This window comes from Tetrao urogallus, assembly GCF_951394365.1.
Source record: "Tetrao urogallus genome assembly, chromosome: 18".
Taxonomy (NCBI): Eukaryota; Metazoa; Chordata; class Aves; order Galliformes; family Phasianidae; genus Tetrao; species Tetrao urogallus.
The window spans coordinates 7,289,643-7,313,617 of record NC_136831.1 but is presented as its reverse complement, the minus strand read 5'-3'; the positions used below and the strand labels follow the sequence as shown (position 1 = coordinate 7,313,617).

At 40.6% G+C, this 23,975-nt stretch overlaps 1 protein-coding gene across 1 annotated transcript in view; it reads left to right on the top strand.

Moving 5' to 3' along the window:
* The window catches only part of OGFOD3 (2-oxoglutarate and iron dependent oxygenase domain containing 3), a gene marked incomplete at both ends in the record, with an annotated part of 34,993 nt that overhangs the window by 9,441 nt on the left and 1,577 nt on the right, over window positions 1–23,975 (top strand). The window contains 4 exons of the mRNA XM_079544286.1: window positions 2,899–2,963; window positions 4,321–4,377; window positions 9,324–9,477; window positions 12,964–13,087. Of these exons, the coding sequence (XP_079400412.1) occupies window positions 2,899–2,963; window positions 4,321–4,377; window positions 9,324–9,477; window positions 12,964–13,087 (400 nt within the window). The remainder of the gene's footprint in view (window positions 1–2,898; window positions 2,964–4,320; window positions 4,378–9,323; window positions 9,478–12,963; window positions 13,088–23,975) is intronic.

The window sequence follows — 23,975 nt, the reverse complement described above, 5'->3', positions numbered from 1 at the left end:
GCTATTGGCACTTTGAAGCCAGGGAAAAGAAACCCCTGGTGCAGTCAGCTGAGGTGCTCCATTTCCTATGCTGCTGCAAATTGACGTTAGTAGCTTCCTAAACCTCCTTCTTGTAGGGAAAACTGTGCTTCTCATGACTGAAAGAAGCAAACAGCGTGTGGCTATGATGCCAAACAAGGGTTTCTGATGTGGGCACACGCACCCATGCACAGTATGGTATTTCTGCAGGTAATATCATTCCTGCTTTCAGTCCTTCTAACCAAATTCTAGAGTCCTTAAAATGCTGTCCTGATTTTTTTCTGGGGAGAAGATAAAGCATCTGCATGGTATTTATCTTATCTCATACATCTGTTACATCAGACCCCATAGTTTCCTTCCTTCTTGCCTAGCTACCAGCAGGCACTTGGAGACAGCTGTCAGTTTGTACCTGACAGCATGCCTTGCCCTTGAGGTAGGGAAATGGATCCTTTTTGCCATGTGCTGGAAAAAGGTGGCTATTGATGTGGCCTTCTTGAATCTTTTTTGCAGTGAGAGGGGTGGAAATTATGATACTAACAACTCTTAAGTTCCAAAAGAACTTTCCTTTCCTTTTTTTTTTTTTAAAAGGAAGTTCAATTTCTTCTCTCTAGCACTTCTGTTAAACCGTATCTCATAAATAGATCATATCATAGAATCATTAAGTTTGGGAAAGACCTCCAGGATCATCTAGTGAGCTGTCAATCGTGACTACATGTGGATCCGTTTGCATTGCTCCTGCCATCTTTAGATGAACTTTGCAGAGCTTTCTGCCTGGGAGCACTGATCTGAAGTACAGACTAATGAAACTTGGTCAGCCAGCTGAACTGTGAGCAGTGGTGTTGACACCGTCCTCTACGTGGTGTTCTTCTGAGTATTAAAAATGCTACTGAAAATATTGGATGCTCTGGAATGGCAGAGGCTAAATTAAATGTTTCAGCTTCTTTTCCAGTTAGCTATTAAAGAAATTGCTCTGTGTTCGTAATCAAGTCCTTGCCTCTGTCTTTCAGTTATTTTTTCCTCCTGTTTGAAACAACCCTGAGGAATATTCTCTTATCGTTTTCAGTCTTCTTTGTCTGGCTTTGCATTGTGGTTATTGCCTTCTCAGCTATGAATGTCACCACTTCTTGGGAGCATGTACTTGTACTTCTTGTATTGATCCACTTGACTGTTTTGGTCTCTAGCACATAGCTGTGATCATCTGCAGTGTGTGGAACGTGTGCTGGAAGTATTTGGAAAGCAATTTGTTCTTAAATTAAACTTATGTTTCAGATACGTCCTGCTACTTCCCCTTATAATCTACCTTGGCATGGCTACAAGCGTATTTTTGAAGCTACAAGGAAGCAGTTTTGCTTGTTCCAGCTGTAACTTAGATTATTGTACAGAACCAGAAACCAATGAAATGAAAATATGTTACTTCTGAAGCCTGAGTAAAGCTAATGCTCATCCTAGAGCAGCTCTTGCAGAAAGGTGACTTGTTTCTTAAACAGTCCTCTGCAGTCTTTAAAGAATTTCTGTGAGAAGCAGAAGTCTGAAAAACTCATGTCTGTTTCAGTAGCCTGTTACTTTGTATGTTCTTAAAAGTTTGGGAATAAATTTGGGTGGATGTACTGAAGTAAGTTTGTTACCTCTTTTTAAATAGAGACTTTAGTGGAGCTCCCATCTCTGCTCTGAAGCTGAAAGCAGTTGAGCCTCCAGTGATTTTTCTCTTGTTTGGATTGGCGTGGGTGTCCTCCCAGATGTGATCCAGAGGAGAGAGAGAAGTGTGCTGAGACTTGGGGTGTAGGGGGTGTTTGAAACCGTACTGCTGGCTGCCACTGCAGCTCTGTGTCACTGTGCTGCCGTGCATTCACCAGCCTGTCTTTAATTTGGTTAAAATAAAAAGTGGTTTCTGTCCCAGCTATGCCCAGAAATCCTGCTGGTAAGATGGGAGTTATCACACAGCTCACCTGTGGATGGTACGTGGTGCATCAGGAAATGCCAGATTCCAGGATGAGAATGCTTTTTCCAGGATATTGTACCTCAGAGATGTCGTATTAATGTTGGTGGCAGTCAGGCTAATCCACTGCTGCTGCTTGATGTTTTCAGTGAAGGAAGGAATGCTGCTTTTAAGTGAGCATATTTTTAATTGCTATTTAAATTATGGGGAAAAAACATGTATTTTCTGGACAGCAAGGGATGTACAACAGTGTTCTTCATTCAGTTTAGGAAAATATAGAACTAGCTTTCTATCATAGCAAATGTGAATACTGACCTTTTTAAATTGGTCTGGAGCTCAACAGTAGCGTTTGGCTTGAGTCAAATGGAGAAATGGATTGATTTATTTATTTCCAGATATGAAATCTTTTCACTCTTTAGTTTTTTCTTACAGTTTACAGCAGTTTAGAAATTGGAATAACAGAGTGGCTCTGGCGAACCTTAGAATTGTAATTGTTCTTTAAAGCAAACTTTTCTGTTTTAAATACAAGAAGTACACAGCAACACATGGTGAGGAAATCTTAATAACAAATGTTGGGCAGGTTAAATATTAGTGTTGCTATTTGAGCACTTAATAAATATTGGAAAATGTGAAAGGGGAATGTCTTTAAGACTGGTCCAGGAACACAGTGTCTCACCCTGGGGAGGAAGGCTCTGTCAATTCTGTATGCTGGATTTGGATCTCTGTGCTTTATCCATATGGTGCCTTAATCTTATGGTCATTTATAGAACAAACTGGAGGAGGCTTGCAGTTGTAAAATAAGCATTAATATTTTGGATGTGAAGCTAGAAACTAATACTTTGACTTGGGAGGGTATGGCAAGTGAAAGCCAACAAGATGATTATTAAAGTTTGTTAAATAATAAAACCTTCTCAGACTCCTTTTTTTTTTTTTTCCCTTCCCAGGCATCAATTTTGGACTTGCACTCTGGAGCTCTTTCACTAGGGAAGCAATTTGTTAATCTGTACAGGTAATGTGACACTTTGACTTGCTGTCACTCCTGTAATCCTGCACCTTCAGTATTCAGTCCACTGGGCTGGAAGATTTAGCATTGCCAGCTGTAGAGTTGCTTAGATTTACCACAGTTTTCCACAGCTAGTTGAAAAGCTGCTGTGGTGGAAAACCAGCATTATCTTTTGTTAAACTGGACTTACTGAAAGCTACTCTTCAGCAGAATCACAGAATTGTAGGGGTTGGAAGGGACCTCCTGAGATCATCGAGTCCAACCCCCTGCCAAAGCAGGTTCCCTACAGCAGGTCGCACAGGTCGGCATCCAGGCAGGTCTTGAACATCTCCAGAGAAGGAGACTCCACCACCTCCCTGGGCAGCCTGTTCCAGTGCTCCGTCACCTCACTGTACAGAAGTTCCTTCGCACATTTGTGCAGAACTTCCTATGCTGCAGTTTCTGGCTGTTTCCCCTTGTCCTGTCTCCTCTCACCACTGAAAAGAGTCTGGCCTCGCCATTCTGCCCCCCACACCTTAGATACTGATAGACCTGGATCAGGTCCCCTCTCAGTCTCCTTTTCTCAAGGCTGAACAGACCCAGTTCACTCAGCCTTTCTTCATAGGAGAGATGCTCCAGGCCCTTCACCATCTTTGTGGCCCTCCACTGAACTCTTTCCAAGAGATCCCTGTCTTTTTTGTACTGGGGAGCCCAGAACTGGACGCAGTGCTCCAGATGAGGCCTCAGCAGGGCAGAGTAGAGGAGGAGGATCACCTCCCTCGACCTGCTGGACACGCTCTTTGCAATGCACCCCAGGATGCCATTGGCCCTCTTGGCCACGAGGGCACACTGCTGGCTCATGGCCGACCTGTCGTCCACCAGGACACCCAGGTCCCTCTGCGCAGAGCTCCCCTCCAGCAGGTCATCCCCCAACCTGTACCACTGCATGCAATTATTCCTCCCCAGATGCAAGACTCTACACTTGTAGAGAGTACTTGCAGGTAGTTTGGGAAATTTTTATGGTGTTTTTTCTCTCCCCACTTCCACACTTACAGTCTGTAGTTGATCAGCAGTGAGAGAAATCAAGTAGACTGGAATAGTGTTTTAAAAAAACTTGAATCCATGTGCTTATTTCATGTGGAAGGGGGCATTTTTCATGCCTTGGGAATTCCATTATCAGTTGCTGTATCTTGATCCTTTAATCTTTTAACATTTGATCTTTGAGCAATGCTTAGGAAACTTCACACTCAAGCATTTGTTGGATTTTAGTATTGTCTCTATACATGGGCTATTAGTAAAGCACAAATGGGAAGAGAATACAGCATGGTTTATTGGGCAGTCTGATTCAGTACCAGCTATTTTAAATTTTTATTTGATTTTTCAGGTTCTTTGGGGACAAAATTCAAGACACCTTCACAGAAGAGGATTTTGCATTATATCGGTAAGAAAAAATTCAGTGACTGCTGAATAAACTACAAAACCTGGTATTTTTTTGTATAGTGTAAGCTGGGGATGCTTATCCTTTGTGATGGGTTCAGACATGGAATTGAACTCAAAGCTCAGAATAGAATCACTGAGAACTAAGATGTTTGAAGTTCAAAACAGCAGATGTTGTTTAGTTGTATCATCGATGTCAGGCTGGTATTGATGGTGTAAGTGGAATCAGATGGTGGCAGCACTGCATTTCCCTTCCTGCATAAGGGTGTGATGGCTGAAGCCCAGTTCCAGACCTGCAAGCAAATAGAGCTGTCTGCCTGAGTTCTCAGATCATATTATCTGAGCTGTAATCTATTTTATCACTAACTCCTGTTTGACATCTGTTATCACCAACCATGATGTCTCTTGGATAACGACAGTCCTATACTACTGTCAGAATAGGACTGTTGGTTTTTTTACTGGGAGGTGAAGTGTAGGAAAGCATTAAAAACGATGAAGCAGGAAGTGAAAGGACTTCAAATTACTTCCTGGGAAGCAGAGCATGCTTTCCTCCTAAAGAAGCCAGGATATGAAATGTGCTATAATGTAACAGCTTTGGCATCTGATGCTTTCAGCTTTCCTGTAGACCTGCTCATCCACTTAATGAAGAGAAAAACCTAATGAGTTCCACGTGTCTGTGAAAGTGTGTTGCCAAAGCTTAGGAGCAAACATTCTTTAATTGATTAGACACAATAAATCTTCAGTTAAGCATTTTAGTTGCTTTCTCATAATTTAAAATGTGCCTGGCTCTGGGTCTGTTCAGCCTCGAGAAAAGAAGACTGAGAGGGGACCTGATCCAGGTCTATCAGTATCTAAGGTGTGGGGGGCAGAATGGCGAGGCCAGACTCTTTTCAGTGGTGAGTGGAGACAGGACAAGGGGAAACGGCTGGAAACTGCAGCACAGGAAGTTCCGCACAAACATGCGCAAGAACTTCTTTACAGTGAGGTGACGGAGCACTGGAACAGGCTGCCCAGGGAGGTGGTGGAGTCTCCTTCTCTGGAGATGTTCAAGACCTGCCTGGATGCCGACCTGTGCGACCTGCTGTAGGGAACCTGCTTTGGCAGGGGGTTGGACTCGATGATCTCTGGAGGTCCCTTCCAACCCCTACAATTCTGTGATTCTGTGATCTTTTAGTCTAATTTTAATGATTTTCTGCTTTTTTTGCTCATGTTTTCTAGTCTATATGAAGGAATTTGACCTCCCTCTAGTGGCAGAAAGAGAACTAAGTATTCAAATACGTTAATTGATATGTTCCATTTAGACAGCATATGTTATTATTAACAACTGAAATTTTATTAGTTGACCCAATGTTTTTTGATATTGCTATCACTGTTGATGACATGTACTTCTGCCCTCAAACACATCACAAACACATTATGCTTTTTGATTACAATTGATTTTAGAAGGTATCAAGTGTCTGCCTCACAAGACAGTGGGGAATAATTTGCAAGTAATTTGTGCTGCCTTCCGTTCTGTAAAAGAACAAAGAATCTGTAAAAATAACAGAAGTTAATGGGCAGGAGGTGTCCTGAGCAGCAATTCATGCTAGTTTCCGACCCCTGCTTTCTGGGGTGAGAGTTCTGCTAGAGAACATCAATAGTACATTGGTGTTGCATGCTGATATAGGAGATATTTCAGTTACAACCCATATAGAATGCTTTTGTTCATACTAATGGCAATGCTTTAATACATGCTGCAGTGCATTATGTCCTAATGAATGATTTTATGCTATTCTTGGGAGCGTTTTATCTTCGTTACTTTCATTCACCTACTAAGGTCTGTTTAAAAATACACTCCTGAGAGAAATAACTGGATGTAATTCATGTCTGAGTATTACTGATTACAACAATAACAAATCTGAGTAGGCATTTGAGCCAGGAGGCTGCTTTCTAAACTATCTGCGTCAGAATTATGTTGTTTTATAAGCTAATACAGTTTCAAAGCTGATGCTTTTTCTCCTGTCTGCCAAGCATATTGCAGCAGTTCCTCCTGTTTCATGCGTTTTCACCTATTAAGGTGCATCTTTATCCAGAAGTAAGACCTTTAAATCTGCGTGCGCTTGTTTTTAAGGTTGTGACTTCAGCAAAAAACAGTACCATCAAAGCTTTATTCCAGAAACTTCTCAACTTGTTAAGGCACAGACACAGAATGAGCAGAGGAGAACTAACAGCTTGCTTTCTGCCTTTATTCATTGTTCATGTGTGATTGCTGTTGAAACTTTCTGGATATAGAAGAGCGTGGCTTTGTCTCCTGCTGCTGCCTTTGGTGCTTTTCACTGGGAGCAGTGCAGAGATACTGACAGTGAGCTAGTGAAGCTGAGTGGTTTCATAGAGCTTTGTGCTGAAAATCTCACTGTGCACAGTGCCTCTAACAGCATATATATATATATATATTTCTTTTTGCTGGTCTGAGAGCTTATATCTTTGAGAGATTATTGTTTGACACTTGGTTCTTTTTCTCAGTCCTTTATGTGGCTGCTGCTGCATTAAGCTGGAAACTGCAGCCTAGTGCCTACATACTTTTTTTGGTCTCACTTCATATTATTAGAAAGTATGTATTAAACTCCCTATGTAGAAAGCTGGCTGAACTAGGAATTTCCTGGAGTTTCTGTGCATTTCTGGTGGTACAGTATGTGCTCAAGAAGGAAGAAGCATTTAGGCACTCAAAGGTACGTTGCTGCTTGGGGCTTTTTTCCAGCAAGTCTTTGCAGCATGGGTTGCTTGTTTGAGTATCAGTGGAAATCTGCAGTTTACTCAGTATTTGAAGGCAGCAGCACACAGGGGAAGGGGAGGCCAACAGGGTGCTCTGTGCTCAGAGACCTGGCTATTGCTGTGTCAGCTGGAGGCAGGTGCTGCCACAAGACCAGGTTAAAGCTTGAATCTCTGCTTCGACCTTCACCTTACCTGCTTTGTTATTATCTCCCCATTCACTATTTTCCTTGTCTACTTGAATTTGTTTCTTATTTATGTTATCTTTTGAAAAATGTGCTTATTTTCTCTGTGCAACATACTTTGACTAATAAGTTTTTTCTTCTCTTTGATATGATCCAAACCAGCTAGACTTCTCTGTGTGTCAGGAAGCAGAGCTTTTTCTGCTTGGTTTGCAAAACTTACAGTCTTGCTGAAGCCATTGCACAGATGTCTCAAGGAGGAATGCAGCTTTAGCAGAGCCTTATGAACACAGAACAGCAAATGTTCATAGAAAGTTTTTGAAAGTAAGAAAAGAATCAACTCAAAAGAGGAAGCAGCATTGCTTAGGGAGCGATACGACTGTTGGAGATTTAAAGTTGTGTCAGGACTGTGGCTCAGCTAACTCAGAGTTTGTTCCAGCTGGCTGGTGCAGCCAGCTGCCATACAGCTTGGGAATGGGCTCCTTCGCTGTGGGTTAGGCTGTTAATTCCTGTGGTGGGCTGCTCAGAGTGCAAGCTGCCTTCGAGTCGTGATGAAGTGAGTAACTGCATCTAATGCTTTTGGGAAGCATAAGGCAGCCTCCTTCCTATTTCTAGGAAGGCAGGCAGATAGACCAGGCGCCCACAGGCATGAGGGGAGAAGGGGTGGTGGCCTGTAGATCCTTTCTTGGTGTTACTTTTACAAAACATGGCTGTTACGTAGCTTGCAACTTCAAGCATCAGTTCATGCAGTCATGTAAATAGCTGATAATCTCATCTCTAACTTCATTTCATGGCTTTCATATTTCACATCTCAAATAGCTGGAATTGACTGCTGAAAACTTAAATCCAGTTACAATCCAGTAGAGAAATGTCTAGCACAGGAAAGACGCAGAACTAGCAATGAAATTCCATTCAGAATTTCAGAGGGGTGTATGTTCCAAGTGTCTGGCTTTGATGCTGCTTTTGAAGGCCTCGAAGGAAGAAAAAGACAACTTGTACAGTAGCTAAGAGTGTGTTAAACGGGGAGAAAACTGTATCTAAAGAGGAAACAGAGGATTAAGCCTTGAGAACACTTTAAAAAATGTGTTACTGTGTTCTTTGTAGTTTGTTGCTTTTTAATTTCCTCAAAATCAAATACTAGCTGCATGTGTTTATTTGTGGGATTTTTCCAGTGATCCCTATGAGTCACAGGAATCTTGAAGTATCATAGAGTGAACTGAAGCTGGGGCATTTTGTGCTAGCTCTGTGTGCCCTTGTCTGTCCTGAAAGACAGCATAGGATGCTGCTGTATAAGCAGTTCTGTACAGTTAAAAATGCTTGCTTCCTCGTGTTCTATGTTATCTTAAAAAAAAAAAAAAAAAAAAAAAAAAAAAAAAAAAAAAAAAAAAAAGCAAAATCTTGCTCTTTTTCTTGGCAAGCACAGGAGTAGCCAATGTAGACACACTGTGGTTGGAACTTTCAGAATAATTAGGGAAAACATCTTGCATTCATTTTTAAAGAAAATCTGGATACAATATCAATGCATATGTTGGCCTCAAACCTTGAATTTCATAGAGCCTGAGACTCCTCTGGGCTAGTTTGGAATTATTTGAAGGATGACTGAAGGCTTGTCTCACAAGACAACACTACAAACATGCTCATTTCCAGTCATCTGCTTTGGATTAAAAATATGCAAGTAAGATACTTTTTAATTTTTGGTAGTTCATAAACACTGCAATATGCATGGAATTTCTTAGAAAACAGACTGCTTACACTAATCAAAATCTGGACCACAGGAGACAAAACCAACAGAAAACTGCAGATTCTGTCTTTTTTTGATGTAGTAAGTGTCTATTGTTGAAGGCAAAATAAACTGGGAAAGTGGGATATACAGTCACAGTCTGAGGAAGATGCTTAGCTCTGAGGAAGCAGTAACAGTGAATGAAGGAGCACAGAGAAGAAACAGGAGAGATGTGTCACTGTTTAGATGGGGCCTCAGTGCTGTTCCAACCCTCAGTCTGCTGCGTTCTGTTCTTTGCAGTGATGTGAGACAGAGAATTCAACAGAAGATTGCTGAGACCTTTGGTATCAGCTCTTCTTCCATGTACCTGACTAAGCCAACATTCTTCTCTAGAATAAACAGTACAGAAGCAAAGACAACACATGATGAATACTGGCACCCACACGTTGACAAGGTAAGTAGGAGGCTTTAATGGGATGCAAATGTTCTGTGCTATTGTTAGATCACTTTAAAGTTATTTTGCATTAAACATTTAAGCATACTTGAGAACTCATGCTTGTTAAAAAAAAAAATAAAAAATAAAAAATCTTCAGATGAGGAACAAAAGGAAAGATGAGCAAATTCTAGAATCCAATCCAAGACAATTTTTCTGCAGTGGGGACATGGTATCCTATTAGCAATTTAATGTTTTATTGTTGGATTTTTTTTTTTTGAGTGGCAATACCACGACTTTCTTTTCACTGTGTAGTTTTCTGTTTCTAGGCTCATGGCTTAATACTTCAGGTTTTTCAATGGTCTTATGTGATTTACAATTGATAGTAAGGTGTTGGTGCTTTAAACTGAATTCAGAGGCTCTGTGCAACCTGGATTTTGTTTGTGTTCTGTTTAAAATAAAGTAGACAAAATCATATTGTTGAGTTTTAAAAGATGCCTAAGATAGAACCAAGCAGGACTTAGCCCATCAAAATCTAAGTTACACCTCAGTGCTATAGTCTGTGTATGGGTAGTGTACCTTGAAGTCGATGACCTGAAACATCTAAGATTAAAAAACAAAACCAAAAACCAGTAGTGAAACATCCTACCTTGAAAGTGATGGAAGAGTCTAAAGGGAGCACATCTGTTGTTGCTCACCACACCAGCACATGCTTCTGCACTCTTTTGTGATGTTGGTGGAAGCAACTTAGGTTTAGAAAACACGATGAGAGAGAAGCTGTGGGTGCCCTATCTCAGGAGGTGCCCAAGGCTGGGTTGGATTGGCCCTGGGTACCCTGAGCTGGTGAGGGACAGCCAGCCCATGGCAGGGGTTGGGATTGCGAAGGCTTTAATGTCCCTTCCAACCCAAGCTACTTTATGGATGATAATGTCAAATGCAGGTGCTATTTGAAAGAGGTGAGGCAAGGGGATTGTGCAGTCACTGGTGCAGAGAAGCTAACACCAGCTTCTGGATGCTTTTTGTTTAAAAAGCTGTGACTTCTGTTTACCAGATCGTAGCTTTCAGAAAAAAATTACTGTATGTTGAATATGTATGTCTGCATGTGATTTTAATCTACTAGATTCACAAATATATCTCTATATAAGTCTGTATATATGTGGTGTGTGTATCTGTACAATGTGCATCTATATTGTGTATTTAGAGGTTAACAAAATAGATGTAGCTGCTATGGCTATATGGCATTTAAATTCAAAGCTATGCAGGAGACTGTATTCCAACAGGTGGGTCAGAAAATATTTCAGAGAAGGTGGACAAGTTGTGTAGTTCCACAGTGTGTTTTCAGTGCGATCAGCCTGCCTGGTGTTTTGATTTTTGCAGCTGAGAAAGCAAACTGGAGCATGTGAGCACATTTTACCTTTTTTCTCTGAGCTGCTGAGTATCCTGCAATTACAATTCTCCATCTCAGTATCCTTGGTTTGAAAGATTTTAAGTGCATAATGGAACAGCACAGTTCTGTTATGTGTGTTGAGGCTTTAGATTTTTTTTTTCCCTCTAAAATTAATTTGGTTTTTAGTTACATGGAATGGAAACCCTTAAATCAGCCGAATGAATCATTTAATCTTGTTGACTTTACAAACAAGGTAAATCAAATAGAGTGTTGGCTGAAGATGTGGAGCTTCATCTTGGATGGGATTTGTTTGGAGCTGAACCTTTCCAAAGTCAAATACCTGATTTATAATGGAATTGCTGTTGCATGCTCAGCCCTGACAGCACAATAGTCTTATAATGTTCTCTAAGAGATGTGGAACTACATGAATTCTGCAGTTCCATGGGCGAGGATTCTGTCATCCTTCACAGACTTGTCAGTCTCTATCATAAAATCAGGCTTATTTTATTTTTCCTTGAATTTCTTCTATTGAAGAAGCTATTCTGGGATTTCAGTGCATATTTTCACTAATTTTTAGCTTGAACTTCTTCATGATCAGTTCACACTTATATTGGTTTGTATGGACCCTCTTAATCGGTCTTGTTCCCCTCCCTCCTCCCAGTTCCACCTTCTCTCATCCCTGTGTAAGCAGCAATCAGAGTCTTTTCAGCCTTTCTCCCAAGTTAAACAAGCCAAACCTTACACTAACTGGAGTTTTTGTAGCAGAAGCAATGAGGGTTAAAATAGCTTTTGCAAATCTAGTTGTGGGAGTAGGGCTGTAGAATGGCTGTTCAGAGGTGCTGCAGTGGCACATTTACTGCTTTATATTGCTAACAAGGTTTGGGTAAATACAGGGACAAGAGTATCACCAAAATGTTCTTCACTCTTGTGACTTGGACTGTTTATTGCTGCATTTGGCACTTTTCTTTAAGCTGTTATGGTCAAAATAACAGAATGAGTAAGAATGAAAATGTCTTCCTATGCCATCTGTTGCTGTGTTCTCTGTAGTCGTTGCCCTTACGGAATAATTTGTGCAGCTGATGTTGAGCTAAAATATGACTGGCAGTAATGAGTGTAACTTCAGAAAATAAAAAATGTTTAGGGAATTTCTAAGCCTAGAAATAGCACCTAGCTCTAACAGTCACCAGATCAGACAAAACACTGTGCTGATGATGTATATTTATACAGTACTGCTGCTCTGTGTATTTCCCTGTTTGATGGTGTAATTCAGAACTTGACTGAGCTGTGATACACTGTAAAGACATTTGAGAATGCAGCAGTTTACTTTTAAGCATCTTTTAAATTGTAGGTGGTATAGATACGAAAAGAAAATACATTTGGAAGCCAGCTAAACTCAATGGTAATGTGTGGAGGGAAGCTACTAATATATCGCATTTCTCTTCCACACCTTCAGCCTGCATAGTGATCAAAATACATAAATAATACTTTAACAGGAATGAAAGTTGTTCTGTTATACTTAGAAATGGGTTTTTTGGTCTGTAGGCTGAGAGGAAGCGGGGACTTTGAAAGCTGTGTTTGAAGATTTTAAAACAAATCCTGGAGGAACATTTACTCCTTTCCACACAACAAATGTGTAATTATTTGGAAAGTCAATATCTGACTGTTACCATGAAGCTCTTGAATGACAGCTGATGAAAGAGAGTAAAAGGTGAGGTTTCCAGGCACCTCTAGCTGATTAGCCAGTAGGTAGGGTTAGTTATGTAAGGACTGCTTTTGGGCATCACTGTCAGTATTATGGTCAAATTCTCTCTTGAAATAATACAAACAGATCTGAGCCTTTCTATACATTTGATATGATACACAGGTGTAACTTCTGACACAATGTTTTTCTGGCTGTTCAGTAAACATGGTGGGGATGGGCTGATGGCTGTACCAGGTGATCTTAGTGGTCTTTCCAACCTAAATGATTTATGACTGTACATCTGAAATGACAGAGATCAGCAGGGATGTTTCTTAGTTATGAGAACTTTGAGGACAGAAATAACAAAGGTAAAATACTAGTTCATTATATGTATATAGTGTTTGTATAAACATAACTGATAATGTTGACTTACTCCTAGGTGACTTATGGCTCCTTTGATTATACTTCACTGCTCTACCTCTCTGACTATGCTGAAGATTTTGGCGGTGGACGGTTTGTGTTTATGGATGCAGGATCCAACAAGACAATAGAGCCCCAAGCAGGTAAGAGTCTTGGCTTGCCTGCATTGAGGCAGGCCAACCTGTGCCCTTGGGTAGCTGGCTGGCACACTGGGACTCTGCATTTTGTGTCAGCAGTGATTATTGAATGATGCAGTTTTCTGCTTTTTTGTGTGTGTGTCTTGAGATTGGGTATAAAGTAAGATTAAAAATGTTAAGAAGAAATAGTTTGTACAGATTTATTCCAGATATTTCAAAGTGACTTCCTTGAAAGATGTAGTATTTAGAACTGCAATCCAGCCATGGTAGCTTAATGGGTTGCAGCGCATCAAGAGCGAAGAGAACACTGTGAACATCCTTACACTACAGCAAATCTACAATAAAGCAATTCATTTTGCATCTTGTGGCCTGAAATTCCTTTGCTGTTCCAAGTGGGGCTCAGTACTCTGTAATTACTATGGTCTGGGTGTGAAGGTGATGAATTACCACAGCCCTGCTGGTGCACAGTACCATGATGAACCATGGTAACCTGATTATAAATCCATTAATGTTTTCAATAGATGTGCAAAAAATGAGCATTCAGGTGGATGTCGGTTATACTAAAAAAGTCTTTCCTTAAGGATGGCTTAAAATTCTTCCAGTAGGTGATTATTTGAAATTAGAATTACTTTGGGCAATGTGTGTAGGAAGAAACGCTCAGTCTCAACTTGTCTGGCAGGCAAGCAGGGAGCTTATGGCAGTGTTTCTCAGTGCTTCGTAAGGCAAGGCCATTGCAGAAAAAAATATTAAGGACAGCTTTATATTCCTACTGTGTTCAGTCTTTTTTAATAAGAAAAAAGAAAAAAACTTTCTCATTTAAGACAGCATCAGTTGTTTTCTGACAGGCGTTCCTGCAAGGAGATCTTACCATGGCTGCCTATAAGTGGATGAGGGTGTGTGGTGGGATTTGTTTGTTTTAAATTTATTTTTGTCTGTGTCCTATGGGTCATAATGATCCACTCCACAGCTGTAATGCTGGTTTAGATAAACTCTCTGATTATCTCTGTGTTTGGTATCAGTAGTTCTGTTTGATTATTTTGGCTTCTCTGGGTGAAAATGAACGCTGACCTGAAAGTATTATCCTTTGCAAAATGCTGCTATTGGTATTTTGAACAGAAGCAAATGAAGCTGGGTCATTTCCAGGTGCAATTCTAAGATGAGTGTGTTGGTTTTAGAACCGAATGCCACACAGCTGGCAGCACTGCCATCTCCTCGCACAGCGCTGGGCAGTCAGTCCAACCGCTGTACGCAGCATTCCCTGGCTTAATTTCAAAGTCTGCAACTGTGAAATTGCATCCGTTCAGCCCCATCCATCTCATTTTCCAGCTCTGCTATGAGGTGTTTGCTCTTTGTCATTCTTGGATGGGAAGGGGGAGCAGGCGAGGCTGAGGTGTGGAGATTTTTAACAGCACCTGATTGTGCAACTTCCCTTCCGTGTGTTTTTGTATTAATGGTATGTGTGAAATACAACTAGCTAAACACACCTTCTAATGTAAAAGAATGCTGAGCTTGGGGAGACCAGTCTCTTATGAGAGCTGAGATTTGCTACACCTGCACCACAGAAAATGCAGTTCAGCGCCAGCTGCACCTTTCTTCCACCCTCCTTTGTGTAAGCACAGTTGCCAGGGCTCCCGTGACAGTATCACTGCCCGTGGTGCTATCTAAATAATTACTGAAGCCTTGTGAGAGACAGAGAAAAGGTTTAGAGATAAAGCACAACATGATGGCAATTTTGCTTCATTTTCCTCTTGTTGATAAAAAATGCAGCTTGTGAAAGAATGAGAACTAGAAAGTGGCCCCAGGGTGTTTTCTGTTGCTGGTAGAAGTTGATCTATTTTTCATGTTCAGAATGTTCTTTCTCCATGTTTTGTTTGTTTCCCCCTTTTTCTTTCTCTTTTTTTTCTGTCTTTTTTCTTTTGTTTTTGATCCTTTCCTTTTCTTATTGCTGCAGCTTTTTAAACCACGTGCTGATAATCTTTTATGCTTCTTGCTAAGGATGACTGGGGCTTCTGTAGAGATGGCTGTTGTGATCACTAATACACGGCGGCCAATTTACTTTCTCTATAATAGTAATACCATTTACATTCTAAAATTTGTTCTTTCTTGTTTCAAAGTTGGTCTCCATTTTGGGCATCTGGTGTTCTGTGCTAAAATGAGCACATTCCTTTTTCTGCAAGTGGTAATTTATTAAAGTGCCAGATTCTGCAGTGAAGAACAGAAGGGCATTATATGGATGCCACAGAGCAGGAAAGCAGTCATCAGAAATACAAAAAAAAATACAATTAAAAACGCCCTGTGTTATCGGATTCCCTCCTTGTGGAACCTAGTTGAAAAATATTTATCGTGTTTGTGGCTTGTGTAAGAAGTCCACAAGTCATGCTTGCACATATTTGAATGTGCTAGGCTGATCTTAAGGCTGTCATGTGCACCGTGTTCTGTAATATTGGTTTGTTTAATGATGACTAAATCATCTTGCTTTAGGAGAGTATTGCAACTTATTAGTCAGGAGGCTCTTGAGGACTGCTTTGTTCCTTTGGATGGACATGGGCAAGTCACCACTGCTAACTCACATATACAGACTTTGGCTGATCAGTCAGCAAAGGTGGCATTAAGGACACATCTTTGCAGCCTGTAAGGCACAAGGAAACGTGTGTTCCTGTGTGTCTTCTGACTGCAGCTGGGACCTCTGTCTGCTGCAATAAACTTGCTGTATAGAGATGAAGAGAATTATCTGCTCCAAGTAAACTCTGTTCTGAAAGGAGGTGGTGTTGGTTTTCTGGTTTTTTTGGATAAAGAAACAGTTCTGAAGTTGTATCTTTTTCTTTTAAACAGCCCTGCATGTTGTATTTCCAAAACTGATGCAATGGCTTTTTTAATAAATGTTTTTTATAAAGAGCAGCTGGAAAGCTCACAATCACTTTTTTGTTCGTGAGTTTGTGGAAGAGAAGAACTGAAGAGACAAAAGGAATTATGTCCATTGGACAGTGTGAAATGACTTTCCTGTTTCGTTTGTGAATATCAAGCTCAGTGTACTTTCAGAGTTGTGAGAGAGAAGTGTGTGTTTCTGGAAGTCCAGAAATATTGGAGATGAAGGTATGACCTGTTTGGGAACTTGTGACATTGGGTTATTGTTAGAGTGGAAAAATGCACTTGAAGCCTGGTTGTTTAATTGTTCTGCTCAGGTAAGGAGAAATAAACATCCTAGAGTGCATCCCTGGTGTTCTCACAGTGTAGGAATGAGCTTCAGTGTGTCTGTGTGTGAATTTGCTGAGGTAAGCGTAGCTTTATTGGAGTGGTTAGATATGAGATGATTGTCAAATCCCATAATCACAAGAGTAATTGCAGTACTTCAAGTTAAGCGGTACAAATTTATCATCTCTTTTTTTACTGTGCTCTTCAAAAAAAAAAAAAAACCAAAAACCCACCTTGGAGCAATTCACTGTTAAAGGCTGTGGGAATGCAGCATAACAACAGAGCACAGTTTTTCCTGAGAAAAAACAATACTTCCAGATCCAGAGGTCCCACAACAGCATTAAAGCATTAACATAAGGTGTGGAGTCTGTATTTAAAGCTTATATTTAACATTTCTGTTTGCATCATGGCGTGTCTGATTTATCACTGGTTGTACATGTTCTTTCTCCCCATTTAATCTGGGTGATGCTGATTTAATTTAGATGAGGATAATCTTCTGGCATTCCTAGCTTTAGCTTCCTTTCAATCAGCAAAACTGGGTCACATCTTGATGATAAATCAGAAAGCTGAGAGATGATTTAAAACCAAAACAAAAATACCACACAAGGAGCTGTCAGCCCTGCAGGGAGGGAAGCAGAGCAGGCAGTAATGGCTGCAGGGATAATCAGCTTTGCAAAGTTTGCGGGTTGAAGCAGAGGTGGCAGTTCTTAGTGATTTTTCTCTACCTGTCGTGAATTGCACTTGGGACTGGTAAGGTGATTACAGAGAGATGGTAGAGAAATGAGGATCTGTGGTGATTGTGAAAGAAGTGTATTGTAACAGGTACCCGCAGTCGCTCCATAGCTCATCATAGAATCATTACGGTTGGGAAGTCTGCTAAGATTGTCTTGTCACAGGCATGGGCTGATGGCTGCACCATTCTAGGTCATGTCCTCATTTGTATGTGGAGCCTGGAAAGATCTACTTTTGCTTTCTGTTCTGTTTTCTAAGGAAGGTTAACTTCCAGGCTCTGTTTTTTGTATTCCAGTCCTGCTTGAAGATAGGTTTCTGATGGTTTGGTTTTTTTTTAGTGTTATCTTTTAATTGGGCCCATAAATCAGCAGTACCTGGGAAGTACAGCTCAGGCCTTGCACTTCACGTGCTGCTTTGCACGTAGCACATTCACTCAAGAAGACATTGTAGTATTGAGGCCTGTAATGGCCATTTTAAAGTAGCTGGAGCATTGAAAGGGCTGAGGAGTGCTAGTGAGATGAGGGAGAGCCAAACATATCTTGTGTGAGTGCTTTGCAAAGCATTATCAATAGGGAGCAGTGACTGGTATAAATTAGTTTCTTATAAATAAGCACACTGAGTGTGTCTCATTGCTTTTCATTCCTCACTGCATTTTCTGCCAGACATGGGTTTTATGTAAGGTGCATGCAAACTGATATTCTAGGAACTTGATTTGATACTGCTGGACAAATATGCAGTGAAGCTGAAGGCACAAAGAGGGAGCGGAGGAAAGTCAAACAGTTCTCTTATGAAATTTGGGTAAAGTTACAGATGAAGTACAACAAAACACAAAACACCACAGCTAAGCCAAGGGTTAATGCTGTATCAGTAGCGATGTTTCAGTTGGTTCCTAAGCTTTCTGAATTCTTGTTGCACACTGTAGGTACTGTCATGAGCTCCTTTTCTTTTTTTTTTTTTGAAGGGCATTTCTTGATATGAGCAGAAGTTACCCTTGTATTTATGGTTCAGTGATATGGTAAATCTAAGTACGAAGTGCACCTCCACCAGGAGTCCAGAATCTGGAACTTTGGCATCTGTGTGATTTGACCCCAGCTGTGCTTAACATGGTGTATTTAGCAAAGGCAAGAAAAGGAAAATAGGCAATCCAGAGGTATTTCACATGGTTGAAACTGCAGCACGTTATTCTTAGAGGGCTTTGCTTGGTGAGAACTTTTCATGGGAGTTAAGTTTCTTTTGCAGCTTTGCAGAGTGCTCCAAAATGGGAGAACAGAGCACTTGTGGAGAGTGGGTTGGCTGAGGCTGAGTAGCAAAGGGAAAACGTGGGAGACAGCAGAGGTGATAGCCCTGGCATTTTCTCTCGGGTAGGGAGGGTCAGGGCTGGGAGGTGTGGGTGGCACTCTGCAGGAGAGATGAGGGGAAAAAGCACAGTTCTGCACTTTTTATTTCTAAATAGTAGATTGCCACACTTCGACATAATGTACGGAGCAGAAAGTCCTGTTATTTTGAGCAACCAACTGTGCTGGTGGCAGTGAAGCAGGCAGGGATTCTGTTGAAATCTAAAAATGCACATGTATTTTTTTTTTTTAGTAGGAAATAATTCACTTGTTCATTTGCTTTCTTTAAATACTGTAATTTGTAGGCTTTCAGTCCAGCTGATTTTCTATTTAAAGTAGAAACAATTACTTTAGAAAGTATTAATAATACTTGAGCAAATTACAGGTGAGCTATGAGGGTTGGCCACGTTAATCATTAATTTTACTCATAACAGGAAGTAATTTCTCTATCTACTAAAAATATCTGGGAAAAGCTTGCAACCAGATTTCATTAGGTATCCATTTTGATTTATTTTTGGGCCCTAATCGCCTTTACTTGGCACGCTTTTCACCTGTGTAGGTACAGGAATCGTTTAGAGAAGCTCGTGCCTTCTCTTCTCCCATAAACGTTGGCAGAACATCCAGACTCAAGTCTCACCTGAAGAACAACCAATATAAACTTGATTTATGTCTGGGGTGAAATCCACATCAGCAGTGTAATTGTGTGCAGGTAGGTAGGATGCACACCCATCAGCTGCTCTTTCTTTCTGGTAGTGAAGGCACTGCCTTCAGAAGGGCTTCCGCCTTTAATGCATGAGAGACAGCGCTGCCAAATGCCAGTAATTCTTATTGTGCCATGACAGAAAATGTAAGGTTTTTTTGCCTAGCAATACGGTGTTTGGGGAGGGGGAAGACTTCACACCAGAATGAATTAGCAATTAATCCTAAGGACATGACTGTGCAGTTTCCCAGGCAGTGCTTCTGACTTAGTGTCATTCAGCAGACAAAACGCTGTTTTCTTTTGTTTGTGAGTAACATTTAGAGCTGGTAAATGCTAAGCAGACAGTCAGAGCTGTCATACGTGGGATGAAAGATGCTGAGTAGATCCATAGTGCCAGATAAACTCTAACTGTTTCCCTTTAATCTGGCAGAGGAGTTGCTTTGTTTCCTTTCCAGCAGCAGCTCAGTCCCTCCAGTGACTGCCAGCTGCTCAGGATGGTGCCTGAAGGTGAAATCTCTTGCATCCCTCCCATCCTTCCCTGGTGTCCAGCCCTGGTTCGTGCTGGTGAAAGGAGGATGGTGAGGGGTCAGTTAAGCTCTCCTTTACTCACTTGCATGGTTGAGTGTTGGTCTAGACAATCGTAACATGTGATTTGCAGTTTTTGCTTGATGTTTGTGTGAGCCAAGGAGTTTACAGGGAAGTTTAGCAATGAGTTAAACTAGAAGGGCCAAAAGGATGCTGCCAAGAAAGCAAAAGCTGTGGAGTCATGTGAAAGGTGGGAGCATGAAGGGACTGGAACCCAGCAGCAACATGGGCTTGTTGCAAAAAGGGAGCTGCAGAAAGTGATGGCCAATGTTGATATTAATGAATGGCCTATTCCATGTAAAATCAGAGTAACTGAAGTCAGAGGGATTTCTGGAGATCTTCTAGTCACGGCTTCCTGGTTGAGAATTGATCACCGGAGATGCAAATTGTGTGTATCTGAAATACATGCTTGGGAAGTTTCCTATCTAAATGTGTCCTGATCTACTAATGTTTACTTTTAATGCTGTACTTGTGTGCTAATGATAGGACCCTGAGCAACCTGATGTGACTTGGATGTAATTTAGAAGTTATCCATCTCCTTTCCAAAATGATGGCTAAGATGTCCTCCCAAGGTTCTTCCAACTGAAATTCAGTAGTGAACCTATAATTCTACATGCAGTAAATCTATGATGAGAAGTGTAATAATGTTGTAGTATGTGAGGTTTTTTTCTTCTGTGCATTGTGATATCATAACACTTCTGTAGGTTGCTAAGTCCTTTTATTTATTCTCTACATTATAAGTTTTACATACCTTTCTGTTTGTTCTCTTGCCAGAATAGATACAGGCAACAGAAGATACTCTTTATCATACCTGTTAAGCAGCAATGTGTTAACTGCAAAGTACTGTACTAGTGTTTACTAATTAATTTGTACAACAACCCAGTTAGAATACGTCATCTTCATTTTAGAGACGTGCAAACAAATGAGGAATTAAATGGTTTTGGTTAAAGTTGCCCTGCATGTCAGGGGCATAGTTGTTAATGAAATATTTTTTTTGTATGTGTATATTCTTCCAGTCTATATTGCTCCCAGGACTGAGCCTAGGTAGAGAACTGTAGGCAGTTTGCTTACAAAAATGTAACTGAATGTTGAGATTCAGCAGGGAAAACATCTCCAGAGAACAAACCTTATGGGAATACTGTGAGATGTTGCTGAATGCCAAACTAAATGGGCTGTCCCTGCTGCGCTGTGAAATATGCCTTGATTTTGCTTCTGCTTAAGTATTTTTTGTGAATAGTGTTACTTGATCAAAATTGGGGTCATAGGCAACTCATAGCAGTGGATCTTGTGGCTGGTGCTTATGTCTTTATAACTAATGATTCCTGTGGATCAGTGCAAAAATTGCTTCTCAAAAAAAAAAAAAAAAACAACCAAAAAAACCACAACTAAACAAAAACCCAAAAACTCAGGAAAGCAAGAATCTGCCTCTAATGTAGTTACAGCCTTCCTCCCTTTCCATTTTTTCGACATCATAAGCTTTTCTCAGCCTGACGGCATTTGAGAGCTTGACTTGTGTCAGTGACAAGGAAGACCAGGGCTCAGTTTTGATGGATGTTGTCATGCTGAGCTTGTTAGCAATTCCTTGGCTTGGACTGGTGTGAGAAGCTGACATATTTAAATGAGTTTGTGTGAGTTTTTTTAAACTCCAGTACAACTCTCCTTTTGGTTACTTTTGTAAAAGCTTCTATGGATATGTGAGGATAACATCAAAAAGGAACCAAAAAAGCAGCTGTGGATGAAACCAGTGCAGAAGCAGAGCTGGAGAAGTGTCTGTGAGTAGGCAGGGGAAGTGGCTGCACCACAATAACACCTTATCCAGTCTGCAGGGAATGGAAGCTCATCAGCTAATCTTCTCATGATGAAGTTTGTTACAACAGAACATTTCTAGGAAAAATGGAAGGGATGAGAGAACAGTTGTAGATACAAGGATTCTTAGATCAAAGGCAAGGACTGATTGATTCCTTCTGTTCCTGTACAGATGCAGGCTGTGGGCAAGCTAGTTATTTAGAAACAGTCTCCTGTAGGTATTCAGGTTACCATAAATCTTTTTTTCTTCGGATTTTATTTTTGCTAGTATACAAAGAAAGATGAAAACAAGTGCGTTTGTGGAGAGCATCGTTGAGCAACGAAGAAACTCACTCCCATGTTGCAGTAAGGAAGTTCTGCTCTTCCATGGACTCTGTAACTGTTGTGCAGTGTTATGGAATCTTGAAGCCATTTGAGAGCAGCTGTAGAGTTGTGTTTGTGTCCAGAAAAGAGAGCAAGGCCACCAATGGAAAGGTCTTCAAAATTGTCAGTATTTTTACCTAATACAGGAGCTGGATGCCCAAGTGTTAAAAGCATTAAATTGTCAGATGTGCTGCCCTAATTGCTGTGGTATGTCTTGTCTGATTCAGTTCCTCTGGAATGGCAAGTGGAGGTGAGAAAGAGACGGAGAGTAGATGTGGGAGGGCAGCCCACAGCACTTCCTTTGCTCTTGTGGATCTGAACTCTTCCCTGAGGCTGAGGTACTGGTTAAAGTGTGAAACCAAACAGGCAATGGAGTTTTTGGCATCTTGCAGTGATTGGGGGAAAATGTGAGTCAAATGTTTATGTTCAGGATAAAATACTTTTCAGACTTGATTTATCTCAGAGGCAAAAACAAACAAACAAAAAAAGACAACACAAATTTGTTACTACTCTTGGCGTTGCTTCTAATCTAGAGACACTTCCAGTCTTCATCTTTCAGGACCTGGCTCAGAGATTGATGTCTCTGAAAGCTTAGAAGCACTGACCTCAAGAGAAGAGGTAATCTCTCTCCTGTATTTTTTTTTTCCACACCCCAGAAGCTCATCACTTAAGAGCCAGGGATAACTTCATTTCTTTTTGTTGGTTACAAAACGCCACGCTATAAAGCTGTGTTGAGTAGTAGCTTGTGATCTCAGAAAAGCTTACAGTTTAACAGCAACAATTCATAAATCAAACCAAGCTTTATGTGTCGGGAAGTAGTAGTCAAGATTCTATTACTGGAGCAGAAAAGCATGTTGGAAAGAAACCTTCTTGGGTAAGTGGGAGGAGGAGAGATGGAAATAAAAAAAAATCTGAAATCTTTCTTAGCTCAAATAAGGAAAGAAAAAAGGAAGAAGGATTTGAGTTCTGTGTAGTTTGTGCTGAGTTTTTGTCACTTGTTTCATCAGGAAATGGAGTGTACGTGCACTTTTTTTGTTTGCAATGCATAGTTGCATAGCCATTCTTTAACATCTGTAACACAGTGGTCATTTCTTATAAAGCTCAGCATTCACTCTGTTGCTTTTTGATGGTGTGAAGAGCTTAGTGGAACTGCCTTGGGGATGTCTTCCTCTGCCAGTGACAGAAATCCTCGCACTGCTGCGTGACTTATCACCATGTAATACTTTTTCATATAAAATTTGGGATTTAAAATCCTGAACTCAGAATTGATCAAAAATTACTAGAACAAGGACAACCTGTGTTTAGGGCACACTTTTTAAGGCAACTTAGTTCTCACCCACTTGCTTTCTTGTAGTGATTTATGTGTTCTTCAGATGCTGTGTATTGAAGCAAGATCATGAAGTCTCCGTGTGCTTGAAAGGCCCATCACTAAAGGTGCACCATTAAGGAAGAGGATGATTTTATCTTGTGTCTCTCCCCAGGTGTCCTGGATAATGATGTTACTGTATATCCCTTAAAAGTGTTATTAGATGTGATGAGAATTGATGTTCTTTTGTCCCCCCCCCCTCTTTGAACAGTTATACTATGAAGAATGGGGTGAGTTGTACTGTGGAGAAAGTGGAGAGGCTGTGCATTCATACTGAAATTTCGTAATGGAAATGGTTTTAAAATCAATTCTTTCCAACTGAGGAAAAAGTATCTTCAGAAACAGCCAGTAAACATATTTGGTGACATGGAAGACCCTAACAGGCAGAGATGAGACCAGGTGCACAAGGAACTATAAAGTACTGTATATCTGAAGACATATATTTATTAAAGAAGAAAATTAAAACACGTTCTTTGTAGCTAAAGAATCCATTTAAACTGGTTTAAACAATACACTGAAACTTGTCTAATTCTGAATTACTACTGTTTCTAATAAGAGATCAATGAAAAAAGCTTGAGAGTCTGTGTAAGGCAAAGCTTTGGGTGAGCAGGCGAGGGACTAATCTTGATGTAGTTGAATGGTATTCAAATAAGATTTAAGAAAGCAAAAAAAAGCACCCCCTGTTTTCAAGTTAAATGGACTTTGTATTAAAACCTCAAGAGTCATTCTGTTCATTGTAACATTTGCAGGATAGGAGAGCGTTGCTTTTGTTTACAGTCTTCCTTCCATAAGAGCAGGACACCAAGGTGTGTATGA